The sequence below is a fragment of the Apodemus sylvaticus genome, chromosome 5, assembly GCF_947179515.1.
Source record: "Apodemus sylvaticus chromosome 5, mApoSyl1.1, whole genome shotgun sequence".
Taxonomy (NCBI): domain Eukaryota; kingdom Metazoa; phylum Chordata; class Mammalia; order Rodentia; family Muridae; genus Apodemus; species Apodemus sylvaticus.
In genome coordinates this window covers 111,675,159-111,696,021 of record NC_067476.1, presented here as the reverse complement: position 1 = coordinate 111,696,021, position 20,863 = coordinate 111,675,159, and the positions used below count along the sequence as shown (strand labels likewise).

Here is a 20,863-nt window from a genome sequence, read left to right as displayed (position 1 = left end):
TGCTTCATATATGGTCTTTTCTGTTGCCACAAATTCTTCAGTTTAACTCAAAAGCAGCAACCATTCCACAAGGGGCAGACAAGCCACAATTCCCTCACTATTCTTGTCTGGTGCTGACATTCACTGTCTCTAGTTTTAGTGTGTGTGCAGAGACCTCGCTCTGTATTTTGAAAGATCTTTCATCGAGAGCTGGCCTCATCAATGGTCCTAAACATTGTTGGACTTTTCACAAAGACTGAGTCAATAGTGTCACCATGAAAGGTATTCTCATTTCATCACTGAGAGCCGACAGACAGACAGACAGACAGACACACACACAAATACACACACTCAGGAGTGCACATTGAGGTTAACCTGGCTTAGATACTTTCCTGTTTTGTTCTGCTGCATCATACTGAGGCTGTACTTTTTCTGACTCTGAGCTATACCTCTCTTTTAAAGACATCCATGTCCTGCCATCTCCTGAGTCCACATTTCCTAGAGATTTTCATGAGGCAGCACCCACAGATAATCCCAGGAAACAATCTCCAAACATCAGAAAGCAATTTATTAAAAAAACAAATATTAAGGCACAAAAATACAAAATTTCAAACAAAAGTCCTTTAAATTGCTGTGTTCTATATTCAAAGAAATTTCTCCCAAATTATAACTTAACTTTTTAAAATAGAGAATGTATTTTTAACCTCTAAACTTTCTCCCCAAAGAAATGTTTTCCTAATTCTAAAGAAGCTTCTGAATACAGTATTGGTTCCTGTCCCATAGCACACACTTCCTTAGAAACCTAGTTTTGTCACTTCTACACATTTATATGTTCAGAACTTTATATATTAAACTTCTGATAGATGTAAGGCTTGGTGTTTTGTATTGCTTACTGCATGCTGTCAATCATATGAAGACACAAAGATCAGAACGAGAGACAAAACATAGCATGATTTCTCTCAGCTTCAGTCATATACAGCCAGGGCAACAGCCCCAAACCTTCAAGAGGATATAAAAATCAGCTCTGTATTTATACTTTAAGCTTAATCTTGACATTATAGTAGTATAAACATGATGTGCCATGGCACTCTCCACAGGACAGAAACAAAACCCCCCAAACAAACAAAAACAAAACAGGAAATGCATGGGAGTATCCAACCATTTCCCAAGCTTACAATTTCCACCTCCTGTTTCTTACTGAAATGTCATAAATACCCCTGAAGGCAGATTTTGAAATATTAACCTAATTCAAATCATGAAAAAATGTCTCAAGCAAACTTCATATGCCTCCAAATCTAAGATGAAGGCAAAACCAGAAGCGTGAACACAGCTGGAGCCTTATCAATTCAAAGACTGGTCCATCCAACAGCATCCGGAGCGGACACCGAGCTGAGCACCGGGAAAGTCCCAATGCTGTCTGCAGATTTGATGCAGCCGGGGAAGGAGGCTGAGGGGCTGCATGGTGGTCCTGGGTGGACCTCCCGTCCATGTGAGCTACAGTGACAGCACAGGGACACATGCTGGGGCTAAGAAGGGCCCCAAGAAATACTCACCTTAGGGTACTGAACACTAGCGCCTGGCACAGTTATCACTAAATGCAACAGACACCACACACATGCTTGCAAAAATACTTCTAAGGAGGTTAAGGTGGAAGTCTACTTTCTCTGGGTGGGAAGAGAGTTCATTTCAGTCTGGAGCTATGCCCAAGGCAGCATTACTTGTCTTTGCTGTTTTTTAGAAATACCAATGAGGTGGTGTCAGAAGCTTTTCCCAGCCATCAACTGCAGACTCACACTGCTCAGTGTGTAGCTCCTGCTGGCTATAAGCAGAAACACTCATGTGCAGGCGTTGGGTTGAGGGTCAGCTGCATGGTGCAGTGAGGACAGGTATTAAAAACGAATGTGAGTGAACCATAGTGGTGCACGTCTCTATCTTAGCAAGAGGTTCACAAGTCCAACTTCAGCCTGAGCTACACAGTGACACCCTGCAATGCTCCTCCCTGCAAGACACCCCAGATTTCAAAGAACTGGGTTAAAGGTGGATTATGACAAACCTCAAATGGACACATAACTATAGCAATATGTCTCTACCAACCCTTTTGAAACGAGTACGCAGGAAATAAACTCAGAAAGTAGGCATTTGAAAGGAAAAAGGTTTGTTTTGTGCCACAGTGAAACTCCTCACAGGCCACGGGTAGTGCTCCTCCTCGTCATTTCCTGGTTTCTCAATTATCCCACGTTATTCTGACTTACAAGGCCAGAAGCCCTCCAGAGAGAAGGCATGTAAGACCCTGCCTGTCATTACCACATTACATGTCCAACAGCCTGGTATCTTTGGTCACGAAAGTGGCAAAAAATTCACATTTTCATCACTCTACATTCAAGTGCCTTTCAAGTCTAGAACATACTATATTCAAAAAATATTAGAATAGAAACTTTCAATCATACATTATAAACATAATTTAACAAGGTGTAAGATACAGTTGAGAGCTAGTTAATTACATGTTGATGCACGGTATGGTTAGATGTCGTGTAACCAACTGGTACTTCACGAGTCTCCACGAGGCTCACAAGAAACAGCGCACCCTGGGCCGGGATAAAGTGCTGAGGGGAGTATGAGGCCAGGCTCACAGCAGAAGTAGCAGCAGCACGTGTACCTGTGGCCTGCAAGTCTTTGGACACACCCTCAAGATGTCTCTCTTTGCCCGCACGTGTTTCCGAGCTCAGACTCTGTGACGTGCAGTGCATGGTGGTACTTACAAACAAGAGCTTTGTGTACACCAGTGAAAGGGGAAAGATTAAATATATGAACATGCTCAGTTCCAATATTGTCACTTCAGTATAAAAATCGAATAAAATTATCACTACAAAAGAACACCGATGTGTTAGCATTCAGAGGAATCATGTTATCTTGAAGGCGAGGGGAAATCGTGTTCACAGAAATTCTTCTCTTTTTTCTTTTTGGATTTTGTTTTTTGAAGCAGGGTCTCACAATATGTAGCTCTCTCTGGCCGTCCCAGAACTAGACTTGGCCTTGAATTTACTGAGATTTGACTGCCAGTAGTGTGCTACCACCACGCCCAGCTACAGATTCTTTTGTGCAGAGAAGACTGAGACACAGAACCTGGCCTGCCTGTGGCCGCTGCCAACCAGGCATCTGAACACACGTTGTTAACACTTCTTAAATTGTTTCCAAATCAGGCAACTTAATGGCAACAAAACTGACTCTGAGTCAGTTTTAAAGATGGCTTTCTGAGGGTGGCAGACCCTCCCACACCTGAATTCTTCATCTGCATACACAGATCTCCAAGACAACAAAATGAAACACACATCACAGCGACGCTGTCAGTTTTGACGAGAGCCAGGCTTTTCCCATCACCCAGCCGTGCTCCCACGCACACTGGTCCCACTGGGGCCCTGATCACATTATCTTTTCTGAAGAGAACATTTTTTCAGCTATTTCAGATCTGGTCATAATTTCCTGAAAAAAAAATAGGACAGGTGTTAAATGCTGGCGCTAGATCTAGAACCTACAAAAAAGTTCTAATTTAACACGTCACTATTTAATCTTTTTAACAGACCTAAATTTAGAGAAGTATAAGATAAAACTATGCTGCTGCTCCCCACCCTGCCACCCACTCTCCAATACAGTAGGGCAGTGATCGGCAGAGCTGGGAAGGTCAGCTTCCTTCTCCCTAGCAAATGAGCTTAGGTTCTCTGTGAAAGGCAGAACTGTAGCTAACAGGGACCTCATGTGACAAGCTTGTCTCATGTTACTGAATCCACAGGTATTTATTATACCAAATAAATGCAAGTGCACCACTAAGGAGCCTCCCAGCATGTCCCTGTAGGTTACAGATCCTCCACCCCGCTATAGAGGCACACAGACCCACTCCCCTCAGCTCTCCGCACACACACCTGCAGACAGGTGTGCCCTGCCTTAGGCCACCTGCAGGGTCCAGATGACCCATAATTAACTTTTCCTCCCAAAACCTTTATTTAAATCCCATGCTTAGTAAGTGAAGCTGGAAAGGAACTAATCCAATAAATTCTCTACACATTTGTAAAAGCTGAACCACGGACACATAGGCCTTAAAAGACTTTCAAATAAAAATCTCCTGAATGCTTCTTCCCTCAATTTTCACCACGCAGCTCTTGTCCCGCTGCTTTGCCTGCAGCGAGGCTTAGCTTGCAACCCTTTGCACTTCAAGCTGCTCTATCTTCTGTCACCTGCTCAGCTAGTAGTTTCTTCAAAAAGTTATTTTTAGAATTAGCTTCTGAAATACACTGTAAAAATTGCTCTAGGGAAATAAGCAACAGAAAGTTTACCTCATCTGAGTCCACTAACACTGGGAGAGCTCTGAAACAAAAGAGACAAGGACAGTGTCACTCAAACAGGCCAGAGAGTCAATGAAAACCCAGTGGGACAATGGCCAAGAAGGGGGCACCCAGGCTCACTCCTGTGAGTTCTCTGGAAGCATCAGATGAGCCACTTAAAATCCTTCACACTCCACAGTCAGAGCTGTGGGCAGCAGGGAGGGACCAGGGTCTGGCAGTGTTGTACCTTTTGATTACATAAAGGGACTTATTTAAAAACCTCACTACCTAGGATGTGTGGTTTCCAGAATGTGTATTCCTTTTTGTTCAGTCTAAAGTTAACAGAAATATTTTAAAAATCTGAACTTTAATAAAAACAAGCTAGTTCTACTGCTTACGGAGCAGCTGCCTACATGAGTATTCCACACATCCACACCCCACCCCATTTATTTCTTAATCCTTTGCTACTGTCTTACATTTAACCACTGGCTGGACATCTTCTATTTAATTAGAAAACTCACATTTCATGCTTTTATGAAAATGAGGAGAGGTGAGTTCTATGTTATTAAAGGTAGTAGTTCTTTTGTACGGAGAGCATCTGTTTAGAGATGTGTTTATTTATTGTACGTGTGAGTAGGTGTGTGTGCGCGGACCACAGGTGTGGAAGTCAGAGGCTACGCAGGAGCTGCTTCTTGCCTTTCACCTCTGTGAGTCCCTGCAATTGCACTCAGGTCGGCAGGCCTGGCAGCAGGTGCCTTTCCCTGCTATGGCAGACATAAACACACCTAAATTTCCCAATGTTTAGGGATAAAATATAAAGAACCTTGAAGCTAGGGGAAAGATAAAGTAAATACGTAAAAAAATAAAACTACCACATAAAACAAAGCCCACATAACACATAAAGATGGAAATTAAAAATGCAGACTCTTTCTGAACCTTTCAAAGCCTAGGCTGGTAAGACAGCCCAGTGGTTAAGTATGCCACCATCATGGTGACCTGAAATGGCTATATATAATGGAAAGGCAGAGAAAGGGGTGAGGGCTGTGTTCAGTAGTGATGGGGTTCCTACATCCATCCATCCATCCATCCATCCATATATATACACATAAACATACATATATGCACATACATGCATACCTGTTCATATACACATGTGCGCGCGCGTGCGCGCGCGCACACATACACACACATACACACACACACACACACACACACACACACACACACACACACACACACACACACACAAACTGCCAGATACATAGTGAATGAAATCCCCTTAAGCTGCAGCCTGAGGTCCAGACTTGAACAGAGGATATTTACACATCTGTGAACGAAGAGGGAATGTTTTCTTCCACCCACTTCAAATCTTCATCCTGTAGAAATAAATATTTATATTTAGTTTTTGCTAAATCTTAGTTGAGAACATAGATTCTGGCAGCATGTCGGTAAGTTTGCACGGAGTCTGTTGTTGTATGTGCTCTAGAACCTGGTGTAGGCACCACATACCAAGTGCCATGTTTCATAAATAGTCAGAAAATTGCTGATTTTTCTGTTTCTTGATTTTAGCTAAGAACATAACTGTTCTTTTTCTTTTTGTCCCAAGAAATCAAAATAAAAATGCAGAATTGATTTGTAAGATGGGAAATAGCAAAGGTTTATTTTGATTTTATTTCTTCTACCTCTCATTATGCCTAATTTGTAAATATTTTTGAGTTTATACTTTTTTCAACAGGTAACTCTGATGGGTAATGCTCTGACCTAGCACAGCACTGAGTGGAGCCCTGTGCTTGTGTTCATATTCCCAGAGAAGGCAAGAAAGGCGATCAGGCCAGGCATGGGGCATGCCTTTGATCACAGCACTCAGGAGGCAGAGGCAGGTGGATCTCTGAGTTTGAGGCCAGAAATCCTGGTCTTAAAAAACAACAAACAAGCAAACCCCCTCTCCCCCAAAAAAGCCAATCAGTTGGGGTAGCTAGGTGTTTTTCTTTTCTAATAAAAACTTACTTCTAGTTGTTACACTCAGAAAAGAGAAATAACAGTGTAAAATAAATGCAATTTTTCTTTCCTGTGTACCTGGCTACCTGGGCTGGCCTAACTGCAGCACTAAGCACTTTGCTGCCTGAGACAAGATAATGGAGTTCATTTCTGTGAGTGGTTCCCAGGTAGAAATTAGTAATGAAAAATAAGACCTCTAATTTCTCATCAAAAGCCAACCGTTAGTTTAGAAGAATGGGTAAAAATTCTCTGATGTATTTGTGACTACTGAACTTTAAATAAATATATATATATCACCAAAAGGGAAATACCTAACAAATATGACAATAAGTATCCCTCACTGAAAACTCTTGGGGCCAGAAGTGTTTTAGGTTTCATATTTGGTATTTCTGAGTACTTGTATATATATATTCATGATAAGACCACACAGGGATGGGATACAAGTCGAAACATAAAATTCATTTATAACCTAGACACTTTACATAAGAGGCTGAGGGCAACTTTACACAGTATCTGTAAGAGTCTAGTAGATGAAACAAAGTTTCACAATAGTTGTTCTACTTGTGGTGTCATGGTGCTTAAAAATTTAGGGACATTGAATTTTCAGATTAGGGTGCTCTCTACCTGCAGCTCTAATATCAGGTGAAAAAAACTAGAGGTTTTAAATTACCATGAAATCACTCAAAGAATACATTTCACAGATTGCCAAAATAAAAATAAGAGACTTTGTCAAACCCAACAGACAATAGTGTTGTCATACTGCCCCTGCCCTGTGGACCCCACACATGTCCTTTTATATAATGTCTATCATTCCAAGGCAGCAACTCCTGCCCCATGGACACACACACACACACACACACACACACACACACACACACACACACGTCCTTTTTATATAGTGTCTCATTCCAAGGCAGCGGTGTGCAAGAGTGTCTAAGGGCTCACCCTGCTTAACCACCCTCGCCACGGCCAGCACCTATAGGCATTCTAAGGCTCCTCTCTGAGCCAGTGTGGCAGCGCAGACCTTTAATCCAGCACTCAGGAAGCAGAGCAGGCAGATCGAAGCAAGTCTGATCTGTACAGTGAGCTCTGGGTCAATCAAATGGTGGCTCACAACAAGAAACAACTGGTCCCAGAGGTTCAGGACTCTCTGACCAGAGGGCACCAGGCACACACATGGTACATATACATACATGCTGACAAAACACTCATATACATAAAAATAAACAAAATAATTTATAGACTCATCCCTGCTCTATACTCTACATTTTATTCATACTCTCACGGCTTTAAGAAGTCTGTTGCTTCGGAAAGTGAATGGGACATACGAAGTCCTTTTCCCACAGGTAACCATCTGTACTGTACCTAAGGTGGTTTCAAATTAAATGGCTTGGATATGCTTTAAAGCCACCCCCAACTTTTACCAAGACAGAGCCTCAGTCTGGCATGGGCCCAGTAGAGCCCTGGCTAGCCATGGGCTGAGGCCCGGCTGTGCTGGGGAAGCTGAGGCTGCTGGCCAAGCCCAGCCTGACAGATGAGAACAGACAACAGCAGCATAGATGCTATGGCCTGAACTTGCACGGTGCGTGGAAATAGCTTGTTTAAAAACACACCTTAGGGCTGGAGAGAGGGCTCCGTGGTTAAGAGCACTGACTGTTCTTCCAGAGGTCCTGAGTTCAAATCCCAGCAACCACATGGTGTCTCACAACCATCTGTAATGGGATCTGACACCCTCTTCTGGTGTGTCTGAAGACAGCTACAGTATACTTATATGTAATAAATAAATCTTAAAACAAACAAACAAAAAAACCCTACACCTTAGCAAAAACGCCCTTGACAATCGGTGACTCTACCATGGATACAGACTCTAAAGTGACAGACAAGGATTTCACTAAATACAGATACTCACGAAATTATCAGATGTAGGTTTAGCGGTTCCGTTTGAAACTGTTTTTGAGGCTCTTAGTTTTATTCCTTCAGCTACAATGAGAAACATCAGAAACATAGTAAAGATTAGAAAATTAGAACTTCACACTTAATACCCCAATAAGAAAAAAGGTTATTTTTTTTTAAAGCAAGTTAGGAGTAGTCACTTTGACCAGGGGAGAAGCTTAATATGCCATTTCAGGAATTAGAACGAAGCAAAGGCTTCTGAATTGATATTCAACAATTGAACAATTTAAGGGTATAGTAGTATTTCAACCCACAATACACAGTGTGTCAGTACATGGTAGGGTGATTATGTCACTTCAAAATGATAATTTCTTTGTACCAGGGATGAAGTGATTTTGAACAGACACTGAATTACTAACTATAGTCACCCTACTCTATAACCCACTAGGCCTTGTCCTCGTGTCTAACTAGAATTCTGTCCCTTTGTGTGTGTGTGTGTGTGTATGTGTGTGTGTGTGTGTGTGTGTGTGTAGCCCTGGCTGTCCTGGAACTCACTTTGTAGACCAGGCTGGCCTTGAACTCAGAGATCCACCTGCCACTGCCTCCCAACCACCGCCAGGCTGAATTCTGTCCCTTTTAAGCAACTGTTGTCTATTACTGTACCTGCTTTTCTCCTTGCCTCAACCTCTTTTATCTGCACCCGAGATCAACAGTTTTGGCTTCTCTATCTGTAATAATGTGGTATCTGCCTTTTTGTCCCTGACCTGAGTAGTGTCCTACAGACTCAGGGTCTGGTAACTGTATCACAAGCAGGTTTTCAGCTTGCTGCTCTGAAATGTACCTGTGGAGAAGCTCAAGCACATATGTCCCCCAGTGCAATTTACTTTAAAGTTTAAAGATTTAAAATGTGTAAGATTTACTGCTATTTCCAAAATAAGACATCTCTGGGGGCTTGGGATATATCTCAGAGGTAGAGCATTTGCCTAGAATATGTGAAGTCCTACGTTTCATCACTAGCACTCCAAAAGAGACACACACACACACCCCATGCACACATCTTGGAAAATTTTACTTGTCTGACATATAAGCAAGTGTATGGTTATTATATATGATATGAAATTATTTTCTTCCTATTTGATGAGACCTTTTAATTTTTTAGGTATTTAAAAATATGAATATGCGTCTATGTAGTATGTACATGAAGGTCAAACTCCTCTAAGAGACTTTCACTGCCCATGACTTGTAGACTTGTAGAAGAGGGACACAGCCTCTTCAACTGGCTCTCAGTCATGCTGACTGTACCCACTGTGCAGTTGGAGCAGCTCACTGCTATCTTGTATGTTCTGGATTACTGAGAACAGGGAGCATTTTCAAAGTACACCCTGCCTGTTCAAGTCTTCTATCCACTGACTACCATGTGGGTAACCTTTTGATGGATGCTTTCCTTTACCATTCTCTACCTTATTTCTTTTTTTTCAGGGGTGTCTCTCACTTAGCCTAGAGTTCACTGCTTCAGGAAGACCGGCTGGCTAGCAAGCCCGACAGATCTGCCTTTTTACGCTGCCCCTCTCTCCCTCCCCACTCTAGCAATGGTGTTATACCTGGCTCTCATGTAGGTGCTGGGATCCAAACTCAAGTTATGTGCACAGCAAACACTCCTGAGCCACCTTGCCAGTGTATGGGTGTGTGTGGTGGGGTAAGAGACCGGAGGACAACCGCTGGTGGTATTCCTTGGGTGCCATCTACCAACAGGAGCCTGGAGTCAGCCAAGAAGGCCAGCCTGGCTGGGCAGTGAGCTCCAGTGATCTGCCTTTCCCAGCACTGGGGCTACATATACTTGCTACCATGTCTGGCCTTTTTTTTTTAAATATCAATGTTAAAATTGTTCTAGGGACTGAACTCATGTCCTCATGTTTGCAAGGCCAACACTTTTCAGGATGAGACATCTCTCTAGTCTTCATAGGAAAAATTTTGAAATATATGTGATCTTGCATCTCAAGTAAAGATTTCTTTCTATTAAAATATGTGTAATAGTCATTAAAAAACAAAAACAAAAAAACCCCCAAAACAACAAAAAAAACCCCACATCACGCACTTAAATTTTCAGATGTTACCATGAATTCCTCGACTTCATCATCAGAGTCATCTATCAAGGGCATGAAGGCATACCTAAATACAAACAAAGAATCACCGTCAGTCATTACATATAAAAAAATTGCACTGTCCAAGTTTCTTATGCACCTTAAGATAACTAACTCCCCCCATCCCCCTACCCAGGTGGTGGTGGCACACGCCTTTAATCCCAGCACTTGGGAGGCAGAGGCAGGCGGATTACTGAGTTCGAGGCCAGCCTGGTCTACAGAGTGAGTTCTAGGACAGCCAGGAAGAAACACAGAGAAACCCTGTCTCAAAAAAAACAAAACCAAAACCAAAAAAGAAAAAAAAATTCTGTTGATGACAAAATTTATTTCTACATATTGTCCAGTACAGCAAGGAAGAAATTTAAAGGTTTATTTATGTGTATAGTGTGTCATCTGCATATATTTAAGTGCATGGCATGCCTGGTGTCTGCAGAGGCCAGAAAAGGACATCAGATGTCCTTAAGCTGGAGTCACAGGTGGTTATGAGCCCCTACATGGGCAGTAAGAGCTAAACCCAGGTCCTCTGCAAGAGGTTAAGTAGCCAGTGCCCTTAACCACTGAGCTCTCTCCAGCCCTCAAGGAGAAAATGCTTACAGGTGAACAAAAGCATTATGTTTAAAAGGCTGATGTTATTTCATCATCACCAAATGAGTCTATATTTAAATAAACACATCTTAGAATACTCTAGAAATTTTTGTGTTTTAATTATTAAATATATCACATGTGATGCACTGTTGAGATAATCTTTCCTATGATCTTTTGGGCCATATCTTTCAAAGAAAAGGTCCTTTTTGTACCATAGCACACTAGAAAATACCTCCAAAAGCAATCAGAAAACACTGTTGATAATAGCAAAATTCTAATAACACAATGTCTAACATTTTTGGAATACATATGTATGTATGTATGTGTGTGTATATATATGCATGTATCTGTGTGTATATATATATATATGAGTGTGTATGTACATATATGTATCCACTCATATTATAAAATACTGAACAGCCTTTGGTTACTGTGATATATCTATCCATAGTGTGAGATAGAAGTATATTTTTAAAAGAAAGGTACAGAACAGTAAATGTATATGTGACTATTTTTATCTTTTTTTCCTTTTTTTTTTAATTTTTTTTATTCGATATAATTTATTTACATTTCAAATGATTTCCCCTTTTCTAGCCCCCCACTCCCCGAAAGTCCCATAAGCCCCCTTCTCTTCCCCTGTCCTCCCACCTACCCCTTCCCACTTCCCCGTTCTGGTTTTGCCGAATACTGCTTCACTGAGTCTTTCCAGAACCAGGGGCCACTCCTCCTTTCTTCTTGTACCTCATTTGATGTGTGGATTATGTTTGGGGTATTCCAGTTTTCTAGGTTAATATCCACTTATTAGTGAGTGCATACCATGATTCACCTTTTGAGTCTGGGTTACCTCACTTAGTATGATGTTCTCTAGCTCCATCCATTTGCCTAAGAATTTCATGAATTCATTGTTTCTAATGGCTGAATAGTACTCCATTGTGTAGATATACCACTTTTTTTGCATCCACTCTTCTGTTGAGGGATACCTGGGTTCTTTTATTTTTATCTTTACTACTTTATTTTTTAAAAAGTTCTTTTAAAGACAAGGTCTTGCCATGTATCCCAGGCTGGTCTTGAACTTACACAGACCCACCTGCTTCTGTCTTCTCTAATTAAAGGTATGCCCCAACATGCTCAGTCATTTAAAACATGTTTATTATATTTATTTGTGTGTGTGCATGTACATGCATGTGCTCACACAACTAGAGGTCAGAGGACAACTTCCAGGAGCCGTTTCTTTACTTCCAACATGGAGGTCCCAGCACTGAATTCAGGTCCTCAGGCTTGAGGCAGGAGCCTTCACAGCTGAGCCACCTCCCTGGCCTAATATGACTACTTGAGGGCAGAAGGAAGCACACTTTCTAGTACGCCCATTTCACTTCCCCTAGAGGGATAAATAAGACACTCGGTAGTTCTCTCCTTGGAGAAGGTGCAAGAGAAGGCAAGCTGGCTGCCACAGTCCACAGTGCAGCTTTCCCAACCGTCAGCCCTGTGACATCAGGTCCTGCTCGCCCTGCCCAGCTTTCCTGAAATAAAACATAGGCTGAATATCCGGAATCCTAAACTGTGTACCTGTGTAAGCATCAAGTCAGTGCTATGGACGTTTCTGACTCTGAGCACTCTGGATTTCAGATTAGGATGCTCGGCCAGTAACTGTCTATGCAAATATTCTAAACTCTGAAGAAAAACTACTAAACCAAAGCATGTCTAAGCATGGTAAGAACACTGCACCTGCTGTACTGACTGACTAGCACACTGTGCTGGCTTCTATGTACCATGACTTTGCCATACTTCTTCCCAAGTGAACATTCTTTCCCAGTCGAGACTTTCAGGTGCTAACTCTGTCTTAAAGCTTCTGTGAATTCCAGCTCTTCCTGGGGTCATCATCTACCTCCCGGACTGCTTAATGCCTCTCACAGTCTTCTGTTCGTTGTGCCTGTTGTCTCACTAGACTACACAATGCTTAAAAACGAAGTACTTCCCAAGAGTCTCTCTCTCTGTTTTCTGTCAGGATCCCTACACCACTGAGGCCAGCAGTTCCCTGCTGTGAGGTGTGAGGTGAAGAATGACACTTGGGTCAGCTCTACTTTAGCATCCAGAGCGGACCTTAAGGTTTATTTTTCTTACATATTTAAGCACAGTACAACTTTGGGGAAAGTCTCCATGTGACAGTTATCATCACGAAGCTCCCAGGTGGCCACATCCAGACTCCCTTGCAAAGCAGGAAGGCACCTGCAACCTTGACTCTAACAGTGCTCGGGGTAAGAGGCATTACTGATGAGAGATTCGGAGTACATGAGCCCTCTTCATAAGGGCCTAAACAATGCTCAGGATTTGGAGGGATTCAAGTGAAGGCTGGCTCCATAGAATAGGAAAAGTATCACCCAGATGTTAGACACCTACAGCAGCTTTCTAGGTAAATGGGTGTCAGTCATTTTCTTCCTTTGAAGAAAAAAGGGCTCATGCTTAACAATTCTGGATTTTATTTAACACCTTCTGTGAGCTGTGCCTCCTACAGTTTAACACCACAGAAGACAGCCAACAAGTGCTTCTAAGGTGTGTTCCCCACGTTGGTTACCTCTGATTATTTGCTGATGGCCTCCATAAGAACATTATCACAATAAGGATGAGTGAGAAGAGGAAGCTCCAGAATGCATCGTCCACCCACAGCTCCATCCAGTCCTGCAGCAACAATGGTCCAGACACGAAGCGTCACCTGTCTGGTACGTGCGCAAATGTCCCATTCAAACCAGACACCTCTCCAGTTGGCAAACCCTCCTTGTGAATAAACATGCAATACTTTCCTTCCAAGGAAACCTATGATGTTGAAGCATTTTTTCTAAAAAGCATGCATATTTCCCTTCACAAAATTTTAGGATCAACAGAAAGATTTAGGAAAAAAGATCAAAACTAAAACTTAGAACTTAGAAGTAGAAAATATTAAAGAAACCCAAAAACTTCTGTCCCTCAACTGTCTCTTACACAGCTGCAGCCTGAGGCTTCCAGACACTTTGTGAGCACGCCTATGATCTCAAGAAGCAGGCTGAGTGAAAACTGTGTTCTTCCAGCTGGAGTAAGCACCGGACACCTTCCCAAAGCCAAGGCTGAGTGCAACACCAAAGCCACACAGCAGACTTAGGTGTTTGGTCCCATTAGGGGCAAAGCCAGGCCGGTGAAACGACTCAGTGCGCTTGGCATGTGTAGAGAGCTGGGGACCAGCTCCAGCACCAAGAGGCAAAAAGAAAGAAAAAGAGGCACAACATTGTTTTTCAAAATATATAAAAAGAAGTTTGGAAAAAGGGATAATGAGTTTGAGAGGAGCTTGTTCAAATAATTATTACTTTTGTTGTTGTGAGCCAGTGTCAAACACAGCCCAAGTGTGCCTTGAACTTTGGCTCCTCCTGCCTCCTCTGCCTCCCAAGGACTGCGATTAAAGGTCTGCGCTATTGCCGGTCTCTGTGACGCTGGGGTGAACCTAGGCATGTGCATGTGAGGCGAGCATTTTAGCAACTGAGACCCACCCCCATCTTCAGTTAATTGAATCAGAAAAAAGTTTTGATAAGTCTACAGAAACTAGATTTTAAAAATGCCCAATAAAATTTTTTTAACAAACTAAACTCATTGAAATTCCACAAAACTGTATAATTAAAACAACTGTTTAAATAATTAATTTAATTAAATGCTTTAATTCTTTAATAATTTAATTAACCACCTTAATTATCTAATCAATAATTTAAATCTTAAAACATTTAAGATTTTACTTACTGATTGGCATTTTGCCATCCTAAAAGTCTTTGTTGTCCACACCATAAACACTATAGAAGCTGAAAGACAGAGAAAGTCACCTATGGAAGAATATACAATACTGAAATGGGTTATTTTTAAAAGAGGCATAGATGGCTTACCCAGCACAGCAAAGATGAGCGTATTTGTAAAATGCCTATATAATGAAAATTTCACTGTGTTCTTTCTTAGCCTTAGTGTCTTCATAGTCTGTGCCAAACTTATAAAAATGTGAAAAAACAGTTAAGGAAAAACATGGAAAAATGGCAAAATGTAGTTAAAAGAAAACATAAGATGCTGGGATTAAGGTATGCATCACCAGGTCTGGCAAGACTAGCTTCTAAAGTAACACAATCCAACTAATTAGGACCTACTGTGAGATCCTACAAAAATACAAACACATTGTACCCCTCAAACACATCAAATGAAACAAACAAATCTGTTCTCCTGATTGTCCGTCTGAAAGTGTTCTTTAAAAGCTAAGGGGTTAAAATTCAGAAGCAAATTTGAAACTGCCTAAACCTTTACTTACCAGGACATTGTTCAGGTCAAGTTTAACTGGCCTACTGCCCCCCCCACCCCCACCCCACACACCCCTACACCCCCCCACGCCCCCGCAGAAGGGAAAGCAGTGACGAAAGCACACAGGCCCACAGGGGAGAGCCAGCCCAGCATGCTGCTGCAGTGGGAAAGGATATCCACCAGCACAAGCCTGAGTCAAGGAGAGAGAGAGGCAGGCTGGCCAGAAGAACAAGATCAGAGTCATTTGCCTGCAGCAAAACAGCAAAAACAATGACCAAGCAGGAAAGAGGGGCAGACATAAGAAAGGCTGCCAACTCTGAACCTGTACGCTACATTCTTACAGGGTTAACTGCTTCTGTGTTAGGTTCACTGAAATCAAAGTCAACAACGTCATTATCCAAAACCACCAATTTTATTTCTATCCTTGCTTGTATCTATCTGCTTGTCATCTGCAACCATTCAGGAAACCCATTTCTCACTTTATAGTACTAAAAATGACCACCACACAGCAGCTGATGGCGAACTTTACAAACAAGTTCAGAGGACAGGAGTACTATAGTAACTTACTTCTGGTCGCCACTCAATACCACCCAGAATCATTTTAGTTTCTGGATTTCTTTATGACCACTGAGTAAATTAAACCTTTCACCTCGCTTTCCTCATCTTCCCATGCCAACACACTGGAAAGTAACAAAGATCATGCTGTCTAAGGGGACATTTCTACTACAGTTACTACCTAGGTGTTTCCCAATAAGTCACTCTGTGGACAGTTAAGAAGAAATTTTTGAAATACATATCTTTAAGTTCCCAAGAAAAAAACAGCACACTTTATTTGTTTTGAGACAGAGTCTCTTTATGTAGTACTGGCTGTCTTTAAATTCTCTTTATAGTTCATATTGGCCTCCAACTCAGAAATCTACCTGCATCTGCCTCCCAAGTACTAGGATTAAAGGTATGCACCACCACCCCTGGCTATAAAATTCTTCAGGATTAAGTCTAAAGTTCAATTGCTAATGCAAGGATTCCCTGACTTCTCAAAAGCTGCAAGCACAGATTCGCTTCAGAGGCAGCAGCCTGGGCTCCTTTCTAAATGCACAATGCAGAGGACAAGCCATTAGGACAGAGAGGTACTGCTAAGGGAGGGACTGCCTCCATCTCTACAGCAGTTCCAGAGGTGTCTACTTCCTGTCCGCCCCCCACCCCCCAGGAAGGCAAGTGTCTCCTAGAAGCCACTGCAGAGGCTGCACAGGACCCATCCACATCATTCCCTGTGGCCTCATCTGCCATGATGCCCCACCACGTTTACACACTTACACACACACACACACACACACACACACACACACAACTAAGCTAGGACACGTCAAGTCTTTACTGTTTCTGCCAGAGTTTTCCTCTCGCCTCTTGACACCAGCACTCTTAACAAGGCGATTTCTTGTTATGCTGCTGTCAGTGAATTTACACAACTGTCTCTTATCAGGTGTGCACTCTGTAAACCTAGAGATAATATTCTTTGTGCTCCTCACTGTGTGAGGTGTACACTGAAGGGCACATACTTAATGAATTAACAAGAAAATAAAGACATTCCTATTTGGGGAGTTATTACTTTCTTGCCTTTAACTGAATTCCTATATTGAGAAAACAATAATGTACAATTATATTTCATTCTGCCATTATTGTGAATTAAAAGTAATCTGATTTTAATGATACCACCAACTATTTTGGAAGGACATGGTAAAGGATATGAACCACACAAAAATGGAGTCAATAACTGCTAAAACAATGTCAGTCAAAACAACAGCTAAATGTTTAGAACCCTGAAAGATAAAAGTACGGAAAGCCTAAGTTTACACAAGTTTCAGTGCAGTGTGAAAGTATCATCTGATGAAGAAAAAAAATTTTGCTTTTCGTCACCTCCAACTCTGTACTGTATTATACCTTGATGGAATGTGTTTGGCACATAGAAATCACCTGTTTTGGGAACAATAAATCTAATTTCTTACCAATTTATTTTATGTTAGAAATATAATGGCGAATCGTTCATCTGCTCTAAGCACCCAGCAGGTGATGGAAATGCTCTACACCTGCCCAAGAGCTCTTCATTTTGATGTGCCTTGACTAGCTCAAAGGCTGAGCACTTCCAAACTGCCCCGAGGCTAACACACACTCCCCTCTGGTATTCTTGGTTTAAAATCCAGAGCTCTTGGGTGAGGCACTCGCAGGGATTTTAGGGTGGATTAGTGATTCACTGGATTGGCAATAAATACAATGCTTGTCATGCCCCAGTCTCACCCAGACCTACCATTTCAGTCTCCTTTCTCTTCACACCAAACCTAGAGCTGGGACCATCAGAAAAGCTAGTTCCTGCCCTCCCCTGATGGTAAAGGCAGAGTGGAGGTGGGGGAAAGTGGGAAGGGAAAAACAAGGTATAATTTAGGCACTTGTTTCAAAACAGCCAGTATCTAACTGCTGAGTATGTAAATTTTAAAATGTGTAATACTGTGTTTTTATGTGGGGTAGGGTTTTTCCTAGTGTTTTTAGAAAAGATTAATTTCCTATGAATTATATATATACCTATATTTGAAGTATATAGGTAGTAATATGCAAAGGAATAAATGTGCTCAGAGAGTAAAAGAGCACTTGGAAACACTATGCAGATGCATAAGACAATTGGAATAAGGCTTTCAATACTGCTGAAAAATGTCTTCTTCTAAGAGCCCAAATTATGTGAGGTAAATTTAGGTGACAACACATAGATTAAGTGCTCTGTGCACAATGATCTGACCTGCCCACTGAATTCAAGTCCGTTTTAGATAAAATGCAGGACTCTCTGGATCAGGTAAATACACTCGCTCCTTAAGCACTTGGCCCTCAATGAAGCTCCTAAGCACCCATGCTCGCTCCTTTCATACAGTTGTTTTTTTTTTCCTTTAGGAGTTTTCAGAGATTAAAATACCAACACTTCCTCGAATGACAAAGTGCTGCTGCCCACGTGATCAGCCTTCCCTGAGCATGACCTCCTCCTGGTTCATCCAGCAGGGACTTGCTGACTCCCCAGACAGCAAGTCCAGTCAGAGCAAAGTCAGCTGATGAGAGGAGGCTGCTCACGCCAGTTAAGAGTATAAACCCTTCCTGCCTATCTAGTCTGTTTCTATCCTGCTCACTGGATCCACTTCTAAGCCTAGGATTAAAAAAGCTATGTCTGTGTTTAAACTGTGTAAGGGCAAAGACTGATGCCCCTGTCGAGCAGACACTTGTGGACAGAGCTACCTCCAAGGGCAACATCAGTGGTGCTTTCACCACCGGCCATTTTAGGAAGCACTCTGCTGGGCCCTCCCTTCAAGTATGAAAAAAATCAGCCTATTCCATCTAAAAAAAAAAAAACAAACAAACAAAAAAAAAACCCAAAAAACTCAGATTGGACTTTTTCATACACTTTTAAGAAAAACAACAAAAAATGAAGAATGACAGTATTCTATAGCAACAAAAAGGGTGACTGAGTTAATGTGGCTTTTACCCCGATGACTCTCATGACGCCTTCAATGGCTGCAAAGATCAAGTAAAGCAGTCCCAGTCCAATCACCCGGTGCATCACTGTTCCTAACCGAGGCCTGGAGTAAGCAAGACAGGGAGGCAGGGGAGAGAAAGCATTCGTAAGTCGAGAACATCCGAACACAGAATTCGGGGGTCAAGCCACAGAGGGCACTATCTAGTCATGTGGCAGTGCTTGGGCTCTCTTTCACAGGACACAATCACAGGCCCAGGAGTACCCACTCGTTCTGCCCTCTAGGACCTGAAACTGTACTGGTGCCAGTGTGTGTGGCTGGCCACAAAGGCACCAGAGGATTTGAAGTTCAAGCAATAAGATGAACATAACCAAGTACTAATTCTTAGTATGGAGGAACTGGCTGATGAACCTAGGAAGAGATCTGCCAGCTTCTAGAGGCTGACAGAGGCTATAACTTCTATTAACCACAAACCACACAAAGTACTATGTTAGAGGAACCCACTGATCTTGTGACTGGACACAGAGCAGAACAAGCATTAGGAACACCAGTGCCCTCTCTCTGTTTTCCTGCCTCTCAGAGCAGGGGTGATAACATAATTTGGTTTTTAATCTTTAAACTTAAAAGATAAATATAAAACAGTTTTGAGTCTTATAAATAAGTAGGGGAAAATGTATTTTCTTTTACAATAACAATCTGAATATATAGATGGGGCCTACAAATCAGAATTGATTGCATATAAAATTTAAAATACTTAAAAAACCCACTTCTCAGAGTAATTAGAAGGAAAAAAAATGCCTTTGAAAACCTAAGTGCTGGAGAGATGGCTCAGCGGTTAAGAGCACTGACTTCTCTTCCAGAGATCCTGAGTTCAATTCCCAGCAACCACATGGTGGCTCACAACCATCTGTAATAGGATCCAATGCCCTCTTCTGGTGTGTCTGTAGACAGCGATAGTGTACCCACATACATGAAATAAACAAATATTAAAAAAAAAAGAAAGAAAGAATAAGAAAAAGGAAACCCATCTAAGAGAGTCATGTTAAAGCAAAACCCCAGGCAAGGAGCTAATCATAGGATGTGGGAAAGGAGATGAGGGCAGTGGCCCCTTCAGGTGACAGGTAAGGAAGGGCCTAGAGGGCAGCCAACACCTGCCTCCAACTAGAGATCCTTTGGATTCCATGTCCTAAGTGCAGGGATTACAAGTGTCAACAAACCTAGCTAGCTGTGACCTAACAATTCTACTCCACAATATTTTCTCAAGAAAAACAAAACCTGTCTGCCTAAAAGCTTGTTTGTCAGCAGTCATGACAGCTTTACATTATTGTCAAAAATGAGGGGGAAAAACATTTATAGCTAGTAATAACCGAATATGTTTAGGCGGAAGAGCACCCTCATTACCTTGGGCATGCGCTATGTAACAGAACTCTCCAGGAAACCTAAGCCGCTGAGAAGCACAGACCCTGCCTACCTTCCTGCCTTCAGAGTGGAAAGAACTGGGCGGAGTGAATTGTGAATAAAGATCCCCTACTAGAAAGCCAACAAAATCACAGGCTGGCTCCTAGCACCATTCAAAGGTGAGCAACTTCGCTAATCCCTACTCTGTACACACTGCTTGTATGCACCGGCCACGTTCAATTAGAGATGAAGTTGAATACAAAAAAAAAAAAAATTACAAAAGTGACCAGAACTCCAAGACATAGCCAATAATATGTGAGAAATTGGAGCTTAAATAGAAATGAACCTTTTAGTCCACATGGGGTGTCAGAATCCTCCTTATACCACAGGGAGTGGCAGATCATAATTACAACAGCTAAGAAGGAAGATCTGTAATTCAGACATAGCTTGGTTTCCATGTTTACATCTGGGTTTAGATGGAAGTTTCCAAACAGTCTCTACTGCCCTTGTGAATTACACACCACGCACAGCAAAGTCACCTGGATCCCAACTCCATCATTCATTTTAGCTTCACTCCTGACTCCCTTCAGGAAGAGCCGGGAGCCTGACATCTTAGCCCTGGCTGTGCTCTTGAACGCAATGAGAATGAGCAGGAAGGCCTAGGGAATGCAGGTCTCTGAAGCCCCACCGAGTGCCACTCCTCTACCTCGGCTCTCGCCATGGACACTTCACAGCTCCTACATCTCTC

The 20,863-nt window shown here is 42.1% G+C and overlaps 1 protein-coding gene across 3 annotated transcripts in view; it reads right to left on the bottom strand.

The window, feature by feature from the left end:
• Window positions 1–526: 526 nt before the first annotated feature.
• Tmem87b (transmembrane protein 87B) overlaps window positions 527–20,863 on the bottom strand; it is a 37,540-nt gene continuing 17,203 nt past the window's right edge. The window contains exons 10-19 of one of the 3 annotated variants that reach the window (XM_052183578.1): window positions 18,729–18,822; window positions 16,958–17,028; window positions 14,812–14,921; window positions 14,672–14,730; window positions 13,485–13,588; window positions 10,282–10,355; window positions 8,203–8,273; window positions 5,619–5,671; window positions 4,308–4,338; window positions 527–3,459 (exon numbers count right to left, since the gene is read on the bottom strand). In XM_052183578.1, the coding sequence (XP_052039538.1) occupies window positions 3,400–3,459; window positions 4,308–4,338; window positions 5,619–5,671; window positions 8,203–8,273; window positions 10,282–10,355; window positions 13,485–13,588; window positions 14,672–14,730; window positions 14,812–14,921; window positions 16,958–17,028; window positions 18,729–18,822 (727 nt within the window). In that variant the 3' untranslated portion in view covers window positions 527–3,399. Of the gene's footprint in view, window positions 3,460–4,307; window positions 4,339–5,618; window positions 5,672–8,202; window positions 8,274–10,281; window positions 10,356–13,484; window positions 13,589–14,671; window positions 14,731–14,811; window positions 14,922–15,387; window positions 15,460–16,957; window positions 17,029–18,728; window positions 18,823–20,863 lie in introns of all 3 variants that reach the window. The other 2 variants (XM_052183577.1, XM_052183579.1) reach the window with 2 other exon arrangements.